Source organism: Prionailurus bengalensis, chromosome B4 (genome assembly GCF_016509475.1).
Source record: "Prionailurus bengalensis isolate Pbe53 chromosome B4, Fcat_Pben_1.1_paternal_pri, whole genome shotgun sequence".
In the NCBI taxonomy this organism is placed as follows: Eukaryota; Metazoa; Chordata; class Mammalia; order Carnivora; family Felidae; genus Prionailurus; species Prionailurus bengalensis.
The window spans coordinates 74,294,244-74,311,213 of NC_057358.1; the positions used below are offsets into that span (position 1 = coordinate 74,294,244).

Below are 16,970 nucleotides of genomic sequence, written 5' to 3' on the forward strand. Positions count from 1 at the left end.
GGTCTGTGCCCACGCTTTGGGTTGAGCAGGCTTTGGGAGGTGCAGAAGCCAGAAGAAGTTGTCACAGGGTGGCCATGGCCAGAAAGTCTGCCTCAGCTGTCCATAGAAGCTGCTGACAAGGAGCAGTCAGGAGGGATTTGTGCACGTGTAAACACTCCAGGGTGGGTGTTTCTGGGACCCAACGGAAGATGATGTCTTCCAGGGACACAAGTAGGAGGCTCAGGCTATGTCTGGGGAAAACCAAAGAAATGGATGACCCACTAGAGCTGGAGCCCTTGAAGTTCTCCTGGTGAGTTACAGAAATCTATTTGAATCTGGATTCTGCCGTGTGAGGGCTTCAGATGGCCTTGCTATTTGGTTTGCAATAGGGCTGAAGGTAGATGGGAGCCACTTACAGCATCCTACTGAATCTTCCCTCCCACCACCTTGCTCTAGTGTTTGCTGGAGTAACAATAACCAGAGTACCTAACACTGAACTGACCCAGGAGAACACTCACCCTGGAGACCCATGGATACTTACATCAAGGCTGTGAGCCTAGGACCTCAGTGTCTCCAGGCCCCACTCAGGCAAAAACTTTGAGCCTGTGGAAGGTAGACAGGGTCCATTTGCCTTCCTGTTCTCCTTCTCCAGTTGCCCTAGTTAGGTCACTCCCTACACTTCTGGATTACTTGGAATCTCACCCTGGCTTTGGCCTCCCAAGTCTGCCTTTGGATCCTTTTAGCATCATCCTCTCCAAGACCTGAGGGTGGTATGGATTTTATGAGATAAAATCATCTCTGTTAATGGGCCAATTAGCTCTTTCAAATTATAATGCCCGGGCCAAGGTAAAACTGTTTGTCTCCAAGAGGTCTGGAATAGGTTTTTCAGGCACTGCAGCAAGCCAGTGGGGAGATGTACTTGGCAAGGGGCCCTCTGGCACTTCTCGGTGGCCGCCTAATCCAGGCCCAGGGCTGAGGACACGACTGAGCCTATAACCGAGCGGAGTTTCTACCACTGTTAGACTCTAGAGATAATACTGCCCTGGGCCTCAAATTACAGGCTTTTAGGGCTAAAATCAGGTCAGTAGCAACTTCAGCTGGAGAAACAGCCTGGCACATCACTTTATTGCTAGGCAGTAAATGGATGAGTCCTTCCCTTTGGTCCTTTTGCCATCCTAATAAGCTAATTTCTGCCCAATGAGCAGTGACCAATCACAGAGAATTCAAGGATGTTTAAGCACTCACAAAAGGCTTGGTTCAAGGAGTAGAAAAGAGGACTGAACATGGCATAATCTTCAGGATATCGAACCAATGACCACAAAACTATGACAACATCTTGTTCCCAACTTGGCTCTTTGCCATGACAAATGCACCAGTTTACCATAATCCTGGATCTGCCTTGACTTCATAGTTATCATAGTTTTTGCTCTGATGTTATGGGAACATGCACATTGAAATTATCCCAGTGAGAAACACCCAAATCACCATATTTTATTACTTAAATGGACTCCGTAAAGCAAAAATCAAAACAATTTCTTGATGATGGAAAATGGGAAGCAAAGAAAGTAGAAGAGAAACAGATGGCCAGTAACTAAAACAGACCTGAATATCATATACAGACCCTTAGCCATTTCCCACCGCACATACACATGCACACACACGCTCCTCTCTCCTCTGTCCCAAAGAAGGACAGACCATTTCTACACACTCATTTCTAACTGCATTTTGTGACCTCTTCAAAGTCCAGTCTATTTTTATTTTAGATCCCGGTCCCAGGTACTAAAGTACTGAAGGGAGGAAGAATACCCCCACGCACACCCTCCTAGTCCCTAGAAAGATCTTGTGACGCTGTGGAAAAAGGGATTCTGCTTGGCGTGGAAAGATGGAGCCTCTGATGTAGCCACAGCTGGGCACTGACTTTGATGTGTGCTCCCTGGCTGGACATTTGCCCAGTGACCTCACAGCCTCCCTGTGTGAACACATCCAGGGATGTCAGATGACTTTGGCCAAGACAGAGTGAATCCAATGGCTCATAACGGGGCTCAAACAAACACTAACAATACCCTTTCCCGTGTGCCAGCTCCCGAAGCCAACCACCCTGATGCCCGGCACAGAGGAGGTCTGCAGGACCTGTTAGTCAACAAGATGAACTGAAGAACTCACGCAGGACCAGACTTAACAAACTCTTGGCCACACTCTGTCCCTTCCCCATATCCTCCTCCCAGGTTTCAATACGGAACAACACCATCAAAGGTTAGACCTTCGCGTTTGCTAAAAGTGCGAGGAGATTTCTACAGACGCTGAAGAGCCAACATCTTGCTGAGAAATTAAAATTCACTCTCATTTGGATTCCTATCAGCATGCTGTCTGTCATGCATGCGCTATTTTCTGAAGATGCAGTGGGTGGCAGTGATACCAAAGAAATGCCAGCTGCCAGCCTGTGTCTCCAGTCACCCTACTTCTGTGTTATTGGGGAGAGAGCTTGGCAGTGACTAAAGTGTGGAAGGAAGAGTATGAGTGTCTTAAGTCAGACTAACCTCTGTTCAACTCCCAGCTTCCCAGAACAACTTCTTTCTGAGCCTGTTCCTAGGACGGAGATAGTATGTGCAAAGCCCCGGGTACAGTGCTACCGCACACACAACAGAATGCATATAAATGGCTGGTAACATTATCACTAAGCCTTTTGAATTGTTATGACCAATAAGAGAGTTCCACATGAGAATCAAACTTCCTATTCCCTTTCCGCATTCATTTAAAATTCAAAGAACATTGGGGGAGGGGTGAAGTTCTCTGAACACAATCCTGCGAAACAGAATTAAAATAAGCCTCATTGATGATGAAAGGTCTTTAGTGTTCAGGCAAGTGCTTTGAGCCAATTAAAAGGCTATTCGCCTGGAAGCTTCATCTTATTCCATAGCGCTTCATTCATTCATTCAGTTATTCAGCAAATATTAACTTCATTTTATGTGCCAAGTAAGGTGCTTTGGAAACCATCCCTTGAAAGAAATCACATTACATGTCTATAATCCCACTGATATGCAGACTAACTCTAGTTCCCACTGAGCCACCACTCAATGGTTTGTGGTGCTACAAGTTGAGTCATAAGATCATTACTGGATTCCATGAGTGGGGACCTGATTGAAGTTTCTAGAACCACCACAGAGTTTTGAGTTATGTCGCAATTCACACGACTTTGGGCAAGTAATTTAACCTAACAGCTGCCCTATATATCTCACTGGATAGTTTCAAGGGTCACAAAGGAGCAACTGAATGCCATGCAGCACCAGAGCACGTATGATACAAACTCTACCTTCAGGGCGCCTGGGTGGCTCAGTTAAGCGTCCGACTTCAGCTCATCATGATCTCACAGGGCATGAGTTCGAGCCCCACTATGTTGACAGCGCAGAGCCTGGAGTCGGCTTTGGATTCTGTGTCTCCCTCTCTCTGCCTCTCCCTTGCTCGCACTCTAACATACATTAAAAAAACAAATAAATAAAATAAATAAATAACCCACTTTCTACTATGGCCCTGATTCTTTGAGACAGAGTTCCAGATGTATTCTGAATGGTACTGCAAATTCCATTCTGGTACCTGATCAATAGAATGACTGAGTCATCTGCCCTTGTGTGTTTCCACTACTCTGGCTATAGAATGGCTGCTTTTAAAATTCTCCTTTTGTAAGATCAAATTAATTTACAATTGCTTCCGCCTGGTGTTGGTGGACAGGACTCAGCGACAACTGTCTTGAGCTTTACTCACCTTTCAATCAGTGAAGTGTTCATCGAGTGCCTACTCTGCTCTGCTCTATGCAAGTCAGTCTCCATGCTGAGGGAGGAAGCAAGCTTGTGTGGTGAGAGACTCATTACTAAAAGAGAGGCAGACCAGGTCAGAAAAGCATTTGACAGATTTCAGTAACTTACTAGCAACTGAGAATCTTCTATTATTGATGACATCTTTACATATTTTTCAATATTTCTTCCTGTCTCTACCCAATCTCTATTAATCTCATTTTATCCTGTTCTTCGGTCCCACATCTCCCAAAGGATGCCCTAGTTTTATGAAACTACTGTTCTCCCGACTCTCAGCCTCAGCGTCATCTTCAATGTGTTCATTCGCTTTGGTGATTTTAAATGTCAGTCGGCAAGGCAAGCAGTAAAGTAGATTGAAACAGAACTCAGACAGGACTTCCTCATTTATGCTATTCCCTGAAGAGATGATAAACCAAAAGAAGGATCCTAATGAGGCCTAAATTTGTAGTTCCATCCGCGTGGATTGTATGACTGTTTCCTTTGATTTTTTTTCTCTGACCCCTCCGGCTGGTATTTGAAAAGTGTGAAGTTTAAATGCTACAATGTCATGTGAAAATACAAGAGCCTCCAGGAGACGCACCAGAGGACAACTCTACTACTCACGGTTCTCCCCCAAGGGATCTCCTGAGGGAACAGGACTGGGCTTTGCTGCCCCATTCAGAAACTGTCACAGTGGTTTCCATGCTGCCACTTTGTTGTCCATCCGTAACCCCTGGCAGCTAGGGTCACCTCTCTTCTAGCGAACCAGATCCTCTATGCCCTTCCAGGCACTCGGACTTCCTCACACAGCCTTCCCTGCCTATCCCCGTTATCTCCAGCTCCAGAATCACCAGTCAAGTCCCTCCACTGCTGAGTCTTTCATGACACACAGTCCTGCTTGCTTTGCCGCCATCAACACAGCACCAGTCGCTGTAAAGGCACAGTACTGATTCCATAAATCGATGGTGTCCTACCTCCCACGTTGGACTGGCTGGTTGCAGTCAGACAGATCAACAAAAACTCAAAGAGTATCTTCTTAGATCTGCTACCCACAGCCCCGTGTCCCGGGACAGGGAGGGCCCAGAGGCACCCAGACCAAGCCCACCCCACCCCCCAACACCACCACCACCCCGCACTGCTACCCATGGTCCCCTCCAGAGTGGAAGTTCAGTGTGGCACCAGGGAAGGGCTGTGTACACACACAAGCTGTGTTTCTGTTGATGGCAGGGTGTGTGTGTACGTCTTGTCTTTCTGTTATTAGATATGGATATTCTAAGAGAAATATAGATGAACATTTATTGGATAAAATTACCCAGAGATCTTTTTTACTTAATTTCAAATGCCACTGTAAGCATCAGCCAATGAAGGATTATTTCCAGATACTTGAGGTGCTCCGACTTCAGGAGCAGCTGTTTTCAGAAGAGAGATGTAGAATTCGGCCCCTCACGAACAGGTTAGAATCAGCAGTGCACATGGCCTGCTATATAAAACAAATGATCCATCTCGTTAGAAAGGCTGCTCTTAGGGCTAATGTAGACAGACGCTTTCCATCCTCACTTGAGAGGGAAATAATTGAATTTTCAAACCTTTATAGAATTCAAAACAATCATGTTAAAAAGAATTGCTAATCAAGTCCTATTGTTGCCCCAAATTATTTGACAAAACATAATCAAAGTGATTTTGAAATAACCTGTACCATGTATAGCTTCACTCTTCTCCCTTTCAAGTAACTATTCTGGAAAAAGTTGTGAATAGTGTGATTCTCCAGTGAATTAGAAATTTTGCTTTATTTTTTAATTTTCTTTTTAACATTTATTTTTGAGAGACAGAGCGTGAGCAAGGAAGGGGCAGAGAGGGAGACACAGAATCCAAAGCAGGCTCCAGGCTCTGAGCTGTCAGCACAGAGCCCGATGCAGGGCTCTAACTCACGAACCATGAGATCATGACCTGAGCCGAAGTCAGATGCTTAACCAACAGCCACCCGGGTGCCCCAAAATTTTGCCTTACTTTTTAATGTGACCTGCTTCATAACTTACTTCAGAAGAAACTGAATCTCTCACACCTTTTTCAAAAGCAGACGCTCCTGAAGTCTACTTTCCATACCATTTCGGATTTTTAAAAGCATGAAAACAAGATTTCACTACCTCTGTAAAAACGAGCCGTCACAAAATACCTGCCATCCGCGCCACATCAAGTCGCAGCCCCAGAAGAAAGGAGACGTAGCACCGTACTGTTAACTGCCAGTTTTTTGGACTCCCTAGCTACACTGAGAGTCACCTGAGGGTAGAAGCTGTGTCTGGTTTTCCCCAGTGCTTAGTCCCCTCCATTCCTGTGTCACCCTCTGTGGTCTCTATTTCTGCGAATGAAACCACCACTCTCTGGGGGGAAAACTGGGCATGGTCCTCAATGCTTCCTTCTGCTTCTCGACCTCTCACCCCAATACTCGTTCCACAACAGGATCAGAAGGCTGCACCGACAGGAAGCATTCACAGTACGTCCAGGGGTGCCATTCCCTAGGCAGTCGGTGCGAACGGGCGCTCGCTGGAGTGACGCGCTTCATGTGGAGGCCCTGGATCCAGAGCCAGGTCTCATCTATTCTACTTCCTAAATATTTCTCCATTCTTACCACTTCTCTCTCTCCTTATGGCTAGTACTCACCATCTCTTACCTTCATCACCCAAAAAGTCTGACAAGTTGCCCTGACTCCAGAGTTCCCATGCAACTGTGCTTCCCACAGCAGCCAAAGGAAACTTTGTAAGATACAAACCTGACGGCCACTCCTCTACATGAATCCTCCCTGGTTTCCCAGTTCGCTCACGGGAAAGTCCACGTCTCTTATGATCTTGGCCCGGCTTTCTTCTCCCGCTTCATTTCTTACCGCTGTCTAGCTCCCACTCCATGCTCCAAATTGAAGTTTGTCAAACAGGGCTCGTATTTTGCATCTGTTCCTGCTGTTTCCCATGACCCCCTCGTATAACCTGTCATAACAGCTGTCATACTGTTTATTTTATCCCCCACACCCTTTTAAGCTTTGTGAAGGCAAAACCCATTTTTAGTTTGTTCATTTTGTATTTCCAGTGCCTACTAGCGCCTGGCATTAGATGTGTACTCAATAAATACTTGTTGAATGAATGAATGAATGAATGAATCAGTCAAACAATAGTTCAATTAACATTAAATATTTTAATGTTAAACAGAATTCTGACAAATATCAAACATTAAGAAATTATAAAAAGGTAAACTGAGCTTTGGTATTGTATTCAGAAATGCTTTCTCTTGACACAAATAATAGATTTGTAGGTTGGGAGTAAAATCTTTCTCAAACGCATTAACATAAATTATTGAAATGGTAGGGACTTGGGTACACTGTACCCATTTGTTGAAATTAATGCAAATAAAAAGACTGGGAGGAAGTCAATAAATGGTAGGCGTGGTATTTCTGTCAATAATGCAAGATTATGATTTAAATGTTGCTATCAAGTAAGGAGATATTATTAACAGTGAAGAACTAGATTTTTAGAAAGAAATCACTTGGGAAGTTCTGCTTTTGTGTTTTAATGTCAATTAGTGATATTACTATTATTAACAAAAATAACTAAGCACTATATGACAGGCACTGTATTAAATGCTTATATGTATCAGCACATTTATCTTTCCAAGAATCTTTGAAGGAGGCACTTACTATTTTTCTAATTTTATGTAAGGAGAAACTGAGGCTTAGGAAGGTTGAGCAATGTGTCTGAAGTCACAAGCAATTTAAGTGCAAATAGGATGTACACTCGGAATACAAAATGACTCTCTTTACCACTGTGCTATTTTGCAGTAAGGCAACAATAAGACATTCCCTAAAGACTATACTTTATTCCAACAACTTTCAGGAAATGAGGGTAACTATAATAATAATAACAATAGTAACCTAAAGTGCTTGCTATATATCTGGACTCCGTTCCAAACACAAATGTGTCCACTCCTTTAATCCTCACGGTCACCCAATGAGGTAGAAACTACTAGTATGTCCATTCCACAGCTCAGGAAACCAAAGCAAAGCAAAGTGATTGGTCCAAGGCCCTAAAGCCAGAAGAATGAAGCCAGAATACAAATATGAGAAGTCTGATTCCAAACCTTTGTCTTAACCACTACATGAAATCTTCTCTGGGGAAAAACAGGCTAACATTAAAACTAATACAAACTCTAAAGTAAATTTTGGGATCCATACTTCAGTCAGTCCACAGTCTGTACAGAAGTAATGCAAAATAAATATTCCAGGTTGGACTAGTTCAAATAGCTGTAGGTTACAAATAGAAGACACTATATTCTGAACCTGTTCTGCTATTTTTTAGCTCTGAAATCATGGAACCATTTACCCTGTAAATCTCCTTTTCTTGTGTTAAAAATGGCAATCACCTATCGATAGATGAATGGATAGAGAAGATGTGGTGTATATATAAAATAGAGTATTATTCAGCCATAAAAAAAGAATGAAATCTTGCCATTTGCAACAACATGGATGGAGCTAGGGAGTATAATGCTAAGTGAAGTCAGTCAGAGAAAGGTAAGTACCATATAATCTCACTCATAGGTGGAACTTAAACTAAATGAGCAAAGGAAAATGAGAGAGACAAACCAAGAAACAGACTCTTAACTATAGAGAACAAATTGATGATTATCAGAGGAAAAGTGGATGGAGGGATGGGTGAAATAGGGAATGGGGATTAAGGATGACACTTGTGATAAGCACAGGGTGATGTATGGAAGTGCTGACTCACTGTTCTATACCTGAAACTAATAGAACACTATACTATGTTATACAGTATGTTAAACAGTATGTTAACTACGTTGTAATTAAAATTAAAAACCTAAGAAAAAAGGCAATCACACTACCTGCCCTAACTAGTTTGTAAGCCTTTTCTAAGGATCACTCAAGAAAATAAAGAACATTTTTGCCTTTGGAATGCACTTCTGTACATCAAAATCATTAAAGTCATTCAAAATTCAATACTTGTAGCTTATGTGTAAGCTATACATAAAAGGCTCAATTTCATTGCCTTTCCATAGGCCAAAATAGAATACACTTAGCAATGCGTAACACTAACGAGCTCTATCCTAAGTGTATTGTAAAATACGGAAACTACACAAATTATGATCATTTTAATAATGCATACCATGAACTGGGAAATTATCTTTGTAAACACAGTACGATTATTACTCAAGCAATTTTAAGCATATGTACGATGTAACAAAATAACCAACAGTATAAAATAAAAGTCCTAAATTTGTCTTACTGATGCTGATAACAGCTACAGAATGGTGACCTAATATTTTAACAACCTGATGGCCTCTAAAATTAACTTAGTTTTAACATTTACAGTATGCCCAAAATTTGCTAGGGTGCTATTTTAAACATTTACTAAAGTTGATTCCTATGGTAAAACTGAATTAAATTGTGTAAATACCAATTGAGTGCTTTATTATGTGCAAAGGACTGTGCCAGGTAGTATGTAAAACAAGGATGAGTAGAATACCAGCCTTGCTTTCAGAAGCTTTACAGACACCACACTTACACGCAAACACACACGCAAGCTCCATGCTAATTACAACTTTAAACATTCTTAGTTTTTAAAATTCTTACACTTTACTTTAGATAACTGTCTGCCTTTAGAAGACATAAATGTGGGTATCAGGAGGAAAAAAACCTGCAGCATGAAAACTGAAGGATGCTGTGACTCTTTGATTAACCTGTTCAAAGAGTCTGGTTAACAGTGTCCTTTCAACATAAATACTAAAATTATACACCCTGCAATTAAATAATTTTATATTACTTAACTAGCATAATGATATTAAAACTATAGAAACTGTTTATCTACTTAACCTCTATACCAATATAACTTTGTTCATATGCTAACGAAGCAACCTTGTCACATGGCTACAAAAACATGAAAATATAAAAATACTGTTTAATTATGGGGTACTGAAGAATGTAGATTTAAAATTTTTAATGACGTAAAATATTGATCTTCATAAGTATACATTGTATTTTTATTTCTGGAAAATGACTTATAAATAGTTCACTTGAGGACATTTCTCATTACTTAAGTCACAGTTCACTGTATAATTAACTTACGTCTACAGATAGTCCTTTCCTGTATGATTTCATTTTCTTCAAAAGCAAAATACTTTATTTTCAGTAAAAAAAATTTACATATGAAAGTCAAAGACAATAATTTCAGTAAACAATGGAAATCAGCCACCATATCTTTTCTTAAGTTCTTCAACAGACTTATCCTTCAATCCTGATTTGTCTATGTGATTGAACAACACACGTGCAACTGAAAAAAAGAGAAAAGAATCATTTTAATCTCCATTTTTTAAAAACTAAGTGAAACAAAAATTAAAGGCAATAACCTGATTTGCCAAGTAAAACTCTTCATATTTTAAAGCAATAATCATTAGGATTATTTATAAATTCTAATTCAGATATTTAAAAAGGTTATCTGAGAAAAAAACACAGGAAACTAATGACATTTCTTACCAGAATATTCTGTAAAAAAAATTCCCTTACTTTCTCAATAACATTAAACTTGCAGATTAAACTTAACCGATTCTGTACTACCTTAAACACTTTTGCCTGTGTAATAAGTATACTTTTAGTTACTTAATATTTCAATTAACTGTTTTTCAAACTGAAACCATTTTATTTTAAAAGAAAATTCTGTATCACTACTGTAAATTAAAACTTCCTAATAACATCACAAAATCATGTGAGTGATACATTTTTATAATATCTCATAAAATATGTAACCCTTAAAAGTTAAAACAGGGCGATTGGGTGGCTCAGTCTGTTAAGCGTCTAACTCTTGATGTCAGCTCAGGCCATGATCTCATGGTTTGTGGGTTCTAGCCCTAAGTCAGGCTCTATGCTGACACTATGGAGACTGCTTGGGATTCTCTTTCCCTCTCTCTCTCTCTGCCCCTCCCCTGCTTGTGTGCTCTCTCACTCTCAAAATAAAAAAATAAACTTAAAAAAATAAAACAGAATTTGCCTATAAATCATATAAAATCACCTTTCATACCACTGAATGGCCCACATTCAACACTTTGGAAAACTTCGTTATAGTTCATGTATTTCTCAACATTAAAACCAGCTACTGGTTGTTAATGATACAACAGATAACAACAGCTAAATATTAATTAAATCCTTAGTTACATGCCAGGAGCCATTCCAGGTGCTCCGCGGATGCTCCCCTGGTGCTCCCCTTGGCTGGCAATGGTGACCCAACCAAGACAGTACTATTGGTAGGCCAGTCTAAGGAACCAACTCACATTCTTTGAATACACTTGAACTTCCCACATGACAGTAGCAAGAAACTCCTTTATTCAATGCATTTATACTGACAGGCTGTTATGCACTAAGCACGGTTCTACGCCCTGAGGCCTAGAGAACAAGGTACACAAAGATCCTGTTCTCAGGGAGCTTTCATTCTAACAGGGAGAGAAAAATAATAAACAAATACAGGAAATATTTTCAGCTAGTTACATACTATGAAGAAAAGCGAAGCAGGGTAAGAAGCCAGAGGTGATGAGGGAGGGCACGGGAGCAGTTATTCTGAGTAGGTCTATTGAGGAAAGGTGCCTCTGAGGTGGCAATTCTCACGTGAAAACTGAATGAAGTGAAGAAGTAGGCAAGGGGAAGACATTCTAGGCTGAGGCAATGGCCAAACGCAGAGCGCCGAAGGCCAAAATAAGTTTACTAGCTTGATATATCTAAAGATATAAAGTCAGTATAGTGGAGCAGGAAAAAAAGTAGTACAAAAGATTAGAACAGTAATTAAGAGAAGCCAATATTTTTTAAGGAATTTCAGGGGCTATTTTTGACTTAAAACAGAAACGTCTTTTACTTTTTAAACTCTACCCAAAAAGTTCATGTAAAATTACATGTCCACTTCTCTAAGTACAATGTAAAATGTATTTTTCTTAGTGATTCAGACTCAACGTTGCTGCGAGAAACATAAACAAGAAAAGGAGCCCAAAGTACATTTAGTCCAGGAGGTATATGAAAATGGTACACAGTTTTTGCTATTTTTAAAACTAAACAACCGGTACTCTTGTATTCTAATACCTTTCTCTTTTTCCTAAAACTTAAGTAAAGTCCCAAACTCTAAGTAATTGAAGTTCCCACACAGTTCGATTTTAGTCAGGTTTCCCTAAGCTGACACCTCATGGTAAAGACCAAGATGTAGAAATAAATAAGGAATACAATTCTGCAGGCTCATCACCTGCCAATTTCCCCCCCCATAATCCAGCTACACTGTACTGTTTTAGTTTCTGAATTCAGTCTGCTCTCTCCTGCCTCAGAACTTCTGCATACGTCACTCCCTGGGTCAAAACTCTTCCCACCCTCTTCATTAATCAACTCCTGTGCTTCTTTGAGGATTCAGCTGAAATCAAACACAAGAAAATCACTCTCATAGTATGAGTCCCACCTCCTTGCACTCATGCCCAGTTACCTGCTCCTGTGGTAGGTACCCTTTACGTGGTCCACGACAGCAGGCTCGCCACCGTTATGCTCGGATGCATTTTCAAGAAGAGTCCAGACTATAAAGCCAGACTGCCTAAGGTTGAATCCTGGGTCTGACTTCCTACCTAGGTGACCTTGGTCAAGTTCCTTACCTCTCTATGCCTCAGTTTCCACCTTTGTAAAAGGGAACTGATAATCACACCTACAACTCATAACGCTGTTGTCAGGATTAAAAGATTTTATTTCACTTAATTCAATTTAACTTAATTGTGATTAAATTTAAATGTATGCGCCTTATACATAGTAAATATTCAATACATGTTCCCTATTGTTTGTTGAAAACATAAAGGAACATGTCAGAATAAAGAGATCTGGAAAAGCTTTCTTCACAGAACTTACTTTTTTTCTCAGGTTCTGACATAAACATCACTGCCATATCAAACCTTTTTAGTTCAGAAAGTCTCTGTAAGATTTCAAAGATGAGTGATGGCTCTTCTTTCCTGAAATAACCCAAATATAAAACAAATGATTAAAAGTAGCTCATTTAATTCTGTTTTTTTTCTAACACAGTATTTCTAATTATATAGAAATAAGACCTCCATTAATCTTTCTCCCTGGATACAGTCTATATTTTAAGTGCCCGAAGGAAGAGATTTATCGTCAACTGAAGAAATTACAATATTTCTAAATGTGAAGCTTAGCACAGACTTTATTAACTTGCTATCACATCTGTCACTTCTACACCTTCCTTTCTTTAAAAAAAGTTTTTTTAAGGGGCGCCTGGGTGGCTCAGGCAGTTAAGTGTCCGACTTCGACTCAGGTCATGATCTCACGGTTTGTGAGTTCGAGCCCCACATCCGGCTCTGTGCTGACAGCTCAGAGCCTGGAGCATGCTTCATGCTTCAGATTCTGTCTCCTCCTCTCTCTGCCCCTCCCGTGCTCATGCTCTGTCTCTCTCTGTCTCTCAAAAACAAATAAACGCTAAAAAAAAATTTAAAAAAAATGTTTAAGTCCTTTTTCCTCCTACCTAGTCATTTTTCTTTTTATTGCTTGCACTTCTCACCTTTTTACAACTTCTGTAATGCTGAAATTTACTAGAAAGCTGATTTAGTTATACAGAAGGTAGTAATAATGAAATCCAAGAGAATGACTTTCCCAAATCACTAGAAACAGCATAACATTACAATACGCAAGTATAAGGGAAAAAAATTCAACTTACTCAATGTAAAAGTCATGCAGAATTTTAATGATTTGGTTGAATACATCTGGATCTAGATTCTTCTGAAACAACTTAGGATACATGGATGGTTCAATTTTCTTGGAAGTGATATAAAGAGTTAAAAACTACATTATGGCAACATTCACATATCACAAATTATGTATATAACAATTGCTTAGGTGAATATGGTAAAGAATAACTATTATGCATTAGTCCTTACTGAGTAATAATGAGGTCACAGTGAAATGTAACTGTGATAGAACAAAAGTTAGAGGCACTGTAAGATAATCACTCTGCTCAAGGCAGAGAAAAATCTCATGAACAGAGAGATGGAGATGTACACCCCCTTAAGAGAGACAGGAAACTTGAGAGTGCTCTCAAGGAGCAATAAAAATAACCAGACAGTTTAAAAAATAGAATTACATGAGACAATGTATTTAGAAGTAATTGCGTTCTGGAAAATTGCAAGGGATTATTACTGTAATCACACTTGAGAAAGACAATGCTAAAATCCATTGTTTGGTCAATTTCATAAGATTTGTTCTTTTTCTGGGAGTAAATAAGAGCTCATTTTCAGGAGAATGATTGCCTAAATATTGCAAGCAGTTGCTTGGGGCACATGGAAGGCACTCAATGTATTTTAACTTCTTAAAGAAGTTAAAGAAGAATGAAGAATTAAGTTTAGGTTATGGTTTTTCAAATTAGATTAAGTTATTTTAGACCACAGAATTTAACACAGAACCTATTTCCAAAGGCTTCCTGGTTGCAAATATTTAAAATAGTCTGGCCAGGGTAATATATGCATTCAGCAAGTGCTCTACAACCCTCTTATACAAGAGCAAATACAGTACTCTTATTATATAGTGACAAAAGCAGCTCTGACCTTTCACTTAACTAGAACTGCTAGCTTCCTCTTTCTTACCTTCACATACCGATACAACAGATCTGGGGAATTTTTAAGTTGTCTGAAATCAGATTCAAGCTGAAACGAGTTTGCAGGAACAGGAGGAAGAACAGTAGTGATAAACTGAGCAGGTGCTCTGTCTATCTGTATAGAAGTCTTCTCACTGAAAGACTGACATACATCCTGTTTCAGGTTGACTTGGGGTCTGAAATATTTCAGAGGCATCAAACAATTAGAAAAGAACCACAAATCGTCAAAGCTTATATAAGGAGACATCAACAGAGATTTTTTAATTTCTGACTTTACTAATATATTATTGTAACTATTTATATTCTGCACATAGCAAATTCTTTTAGCTGTCAATATCTGTATTTTTGGTAAGACAGATTATACTTTTGCAAATTTTCACATACTGGCTATATAACAACTATTCTCATCTACAGGGCTAATATAACCTGGTCACCTTTTAAAGCACACCATTTCTACATACGACATTACTACATCACATACACTCACAACTCAGCCTTTCCGAAATCTGAATTAGCACGTGTCAAGAAAGATACTCCAAGACACTAAGTGCTTCCTCCTTTAAAAAAAATATCTGCCTACTTAGTGTTTTCCTCAAATCACTTATCACTATCACTTTAAATAAAACCACTGAAATTCAACATTAAAAAAAAACTTTTAATAGGATTGCTGAGTGGCAATACAAGAATGGATGAATAAAGCTTCAACATCCCAAAATAAACCTAATTAATCTATATCTTTTATGTTCTTACCATTAAGCATACATATGACTATTTTAAAATTCCAAGCATAATTTAAGGAGCCCACAAATAATCTTATGTATTAATGACTAGAATAACGATGACTAAATTCTACACTTTTTATGAAGCTTCCTTTTAAAAAATTAAAGATTTTTAGGAGTGCCGGGTGGCTCAGTCAGTTAAGTGTCCGACTTCGGCTCAGGTCATGATCTCACAGTTCGTGAATTCGAGCCTCACATCGGGCTCTGTGCTGACAGCTCAGAGCCTGGAACCTGCTTCATACTCTGTGTCTCCCTCTCTCTCTGCCCCTCCCCCACTTGTGTGCACTCTCAGTCTCTCTCTCTCTCAAAAATAAACATTAAAAATTTTCATAAAAAAGAAACTAAAGATTTTTCTAAATTAAAAAGTGAAATACATACACTGAAGTTCTAGAACAAAAATGCACAGAATCAATTTGCTCAAGATACTTTCTTATTTCTAACTCTCCCACTATAGTATAGGAATAGTGATCACACATTAAACGAACCCTCTCTTACAGTTAAGTACAAATGAAAAAGAAAAACTAGAATGTGAAGTTGGGCAGTTCAAAGAATTCTGGTGATGAGCACAAACCAGAAGTCTCATCAGTAATATCAACTTTCTAGTGAATTATAACCATTCCAGATGAGTATAAAATAAGAGTATTTCTTCTACTCACGGCCGGACTGAAGTATCACTGATTTCTTCTATTTTCAGTACTTTTGCTTTTGGAATATCACTTGTGGGCAAAAGGTCATCTTGGCTTGAATTTTTCTTACTTGTAGCGCCTGCACTTGCTATCCCATTTGCCAGAGTAATGTTATTAGCAGCAGTATCTGGCACATCAATAGTCTGTATCAAATTACCAGTTTCTTCAATAATAACCTTCTTGAGTGGTTTCTAAAACAATTAAAATCAATTCTTTAAATCAACATATTAGGGTTTTCTATTTTAGGATCACAAATTAAAAGGTTGCAGTGTTCTTACAGCTGATACTGTCTACGTATTTTGAGAAGGTACTTGGATTTTAATTTCCCAGACTAACAATTTGATGGTTAGACACACAGGAGTCATACTCTCAGAATATAAAGAATAAAAAGATGCACAGTCCCTACCATATGGAAGTCTAAATGGGAGAAAGAAGAGATGCTCCTATACATAATTACAAGACAATGGGATGCATGTTATAAAAGGTGAAGTACAAAATGCTAAGAGAACAAGGGAGGCTTCACAGAAAAAGGACACATGAACGGCAATGTGGAAGGGCACTGCGTGGTCAGTGGAAATATGAGAAGTCCAATGGGGCTGGTGCAAGGGGAGGAGTGGTGGTATGGACAAAGCCTGAAAGGCTCCTTAAAGGCAGTTTATAAAGGAATTATGCGTCATGTCAAGGAGTTTGGACTTCATCCTACAGGCAACAAAGCCAAGAAAAATGATAGCCAAACCTACAGTGGGCTAACTGAAGACACGCAGAAAAAGGTCAGGCAGTTAATTAGTATTCTGTATGAAACAGACTAACATTAAAATCGAAGTCGATTTTCTAATATGTAGCAGCTGGATAAAACCAGCGAAGGATTAAAGATCTGCCAAATATATTCACGAAGTTGGTCAGACTTGACCATATGGTTTTTAATTTAATAAAATAAATAGGGTTCACTCTTTCAGTCACTGTGTCAAACATGTTCAATTTCTTCTTAAGTTTACATAAAATACTCTGTTAGTAATAAAAAATTTTTCTTCAATATAATCTAAGTGTTCATTCCAACTGTATGGTTGAACT

The 16,970-nt window shown here is 39.3% G+C and overlaps 1 protein-coding gene across 1 annotated transcript in view; it reads right to left on the reverse strand.

The window, feature by feature from the left end:
• Positions 1 to 6,933: 6,933 nt before the first annotated feature.
• RPAP3 (RNA polymerase II associated protein 3) overlaps positions 6,934 to 16,970 on the reverse strand; it is a 42,957-nt gene continuing 32,920 nt past the window's right edge. Inside the window, exons 13-17 of the mRNA XM_043563719.1 lie at positions 15,870 to 16,090; positions 14,424 to 14,610; positions 13,502 to 13,599; positions 12,682 to 12,782; positions 6,934 to 10,093 (exon numbers count right to left, since the gene is read on the reverse strand). Coding sequence (XP_043419654.1) covers positions 10,008 to 10,093; positions 12,682 to 12,782; positions 13,502 to 13,599; positions 14,424 to 14,610; positions 15,870 to 16,090 — 693 coding nt within the window. The 3' untranslated portion in view covers positions 6,934 to 10,007. The remainder of the gene's footprint in view (positions 10,094 to 12,681; positions 12,783 to 13,501; positions 13,600 to 14,423; positions 14,611 to 15,869; positions 16,091 to 16,970) is intronic.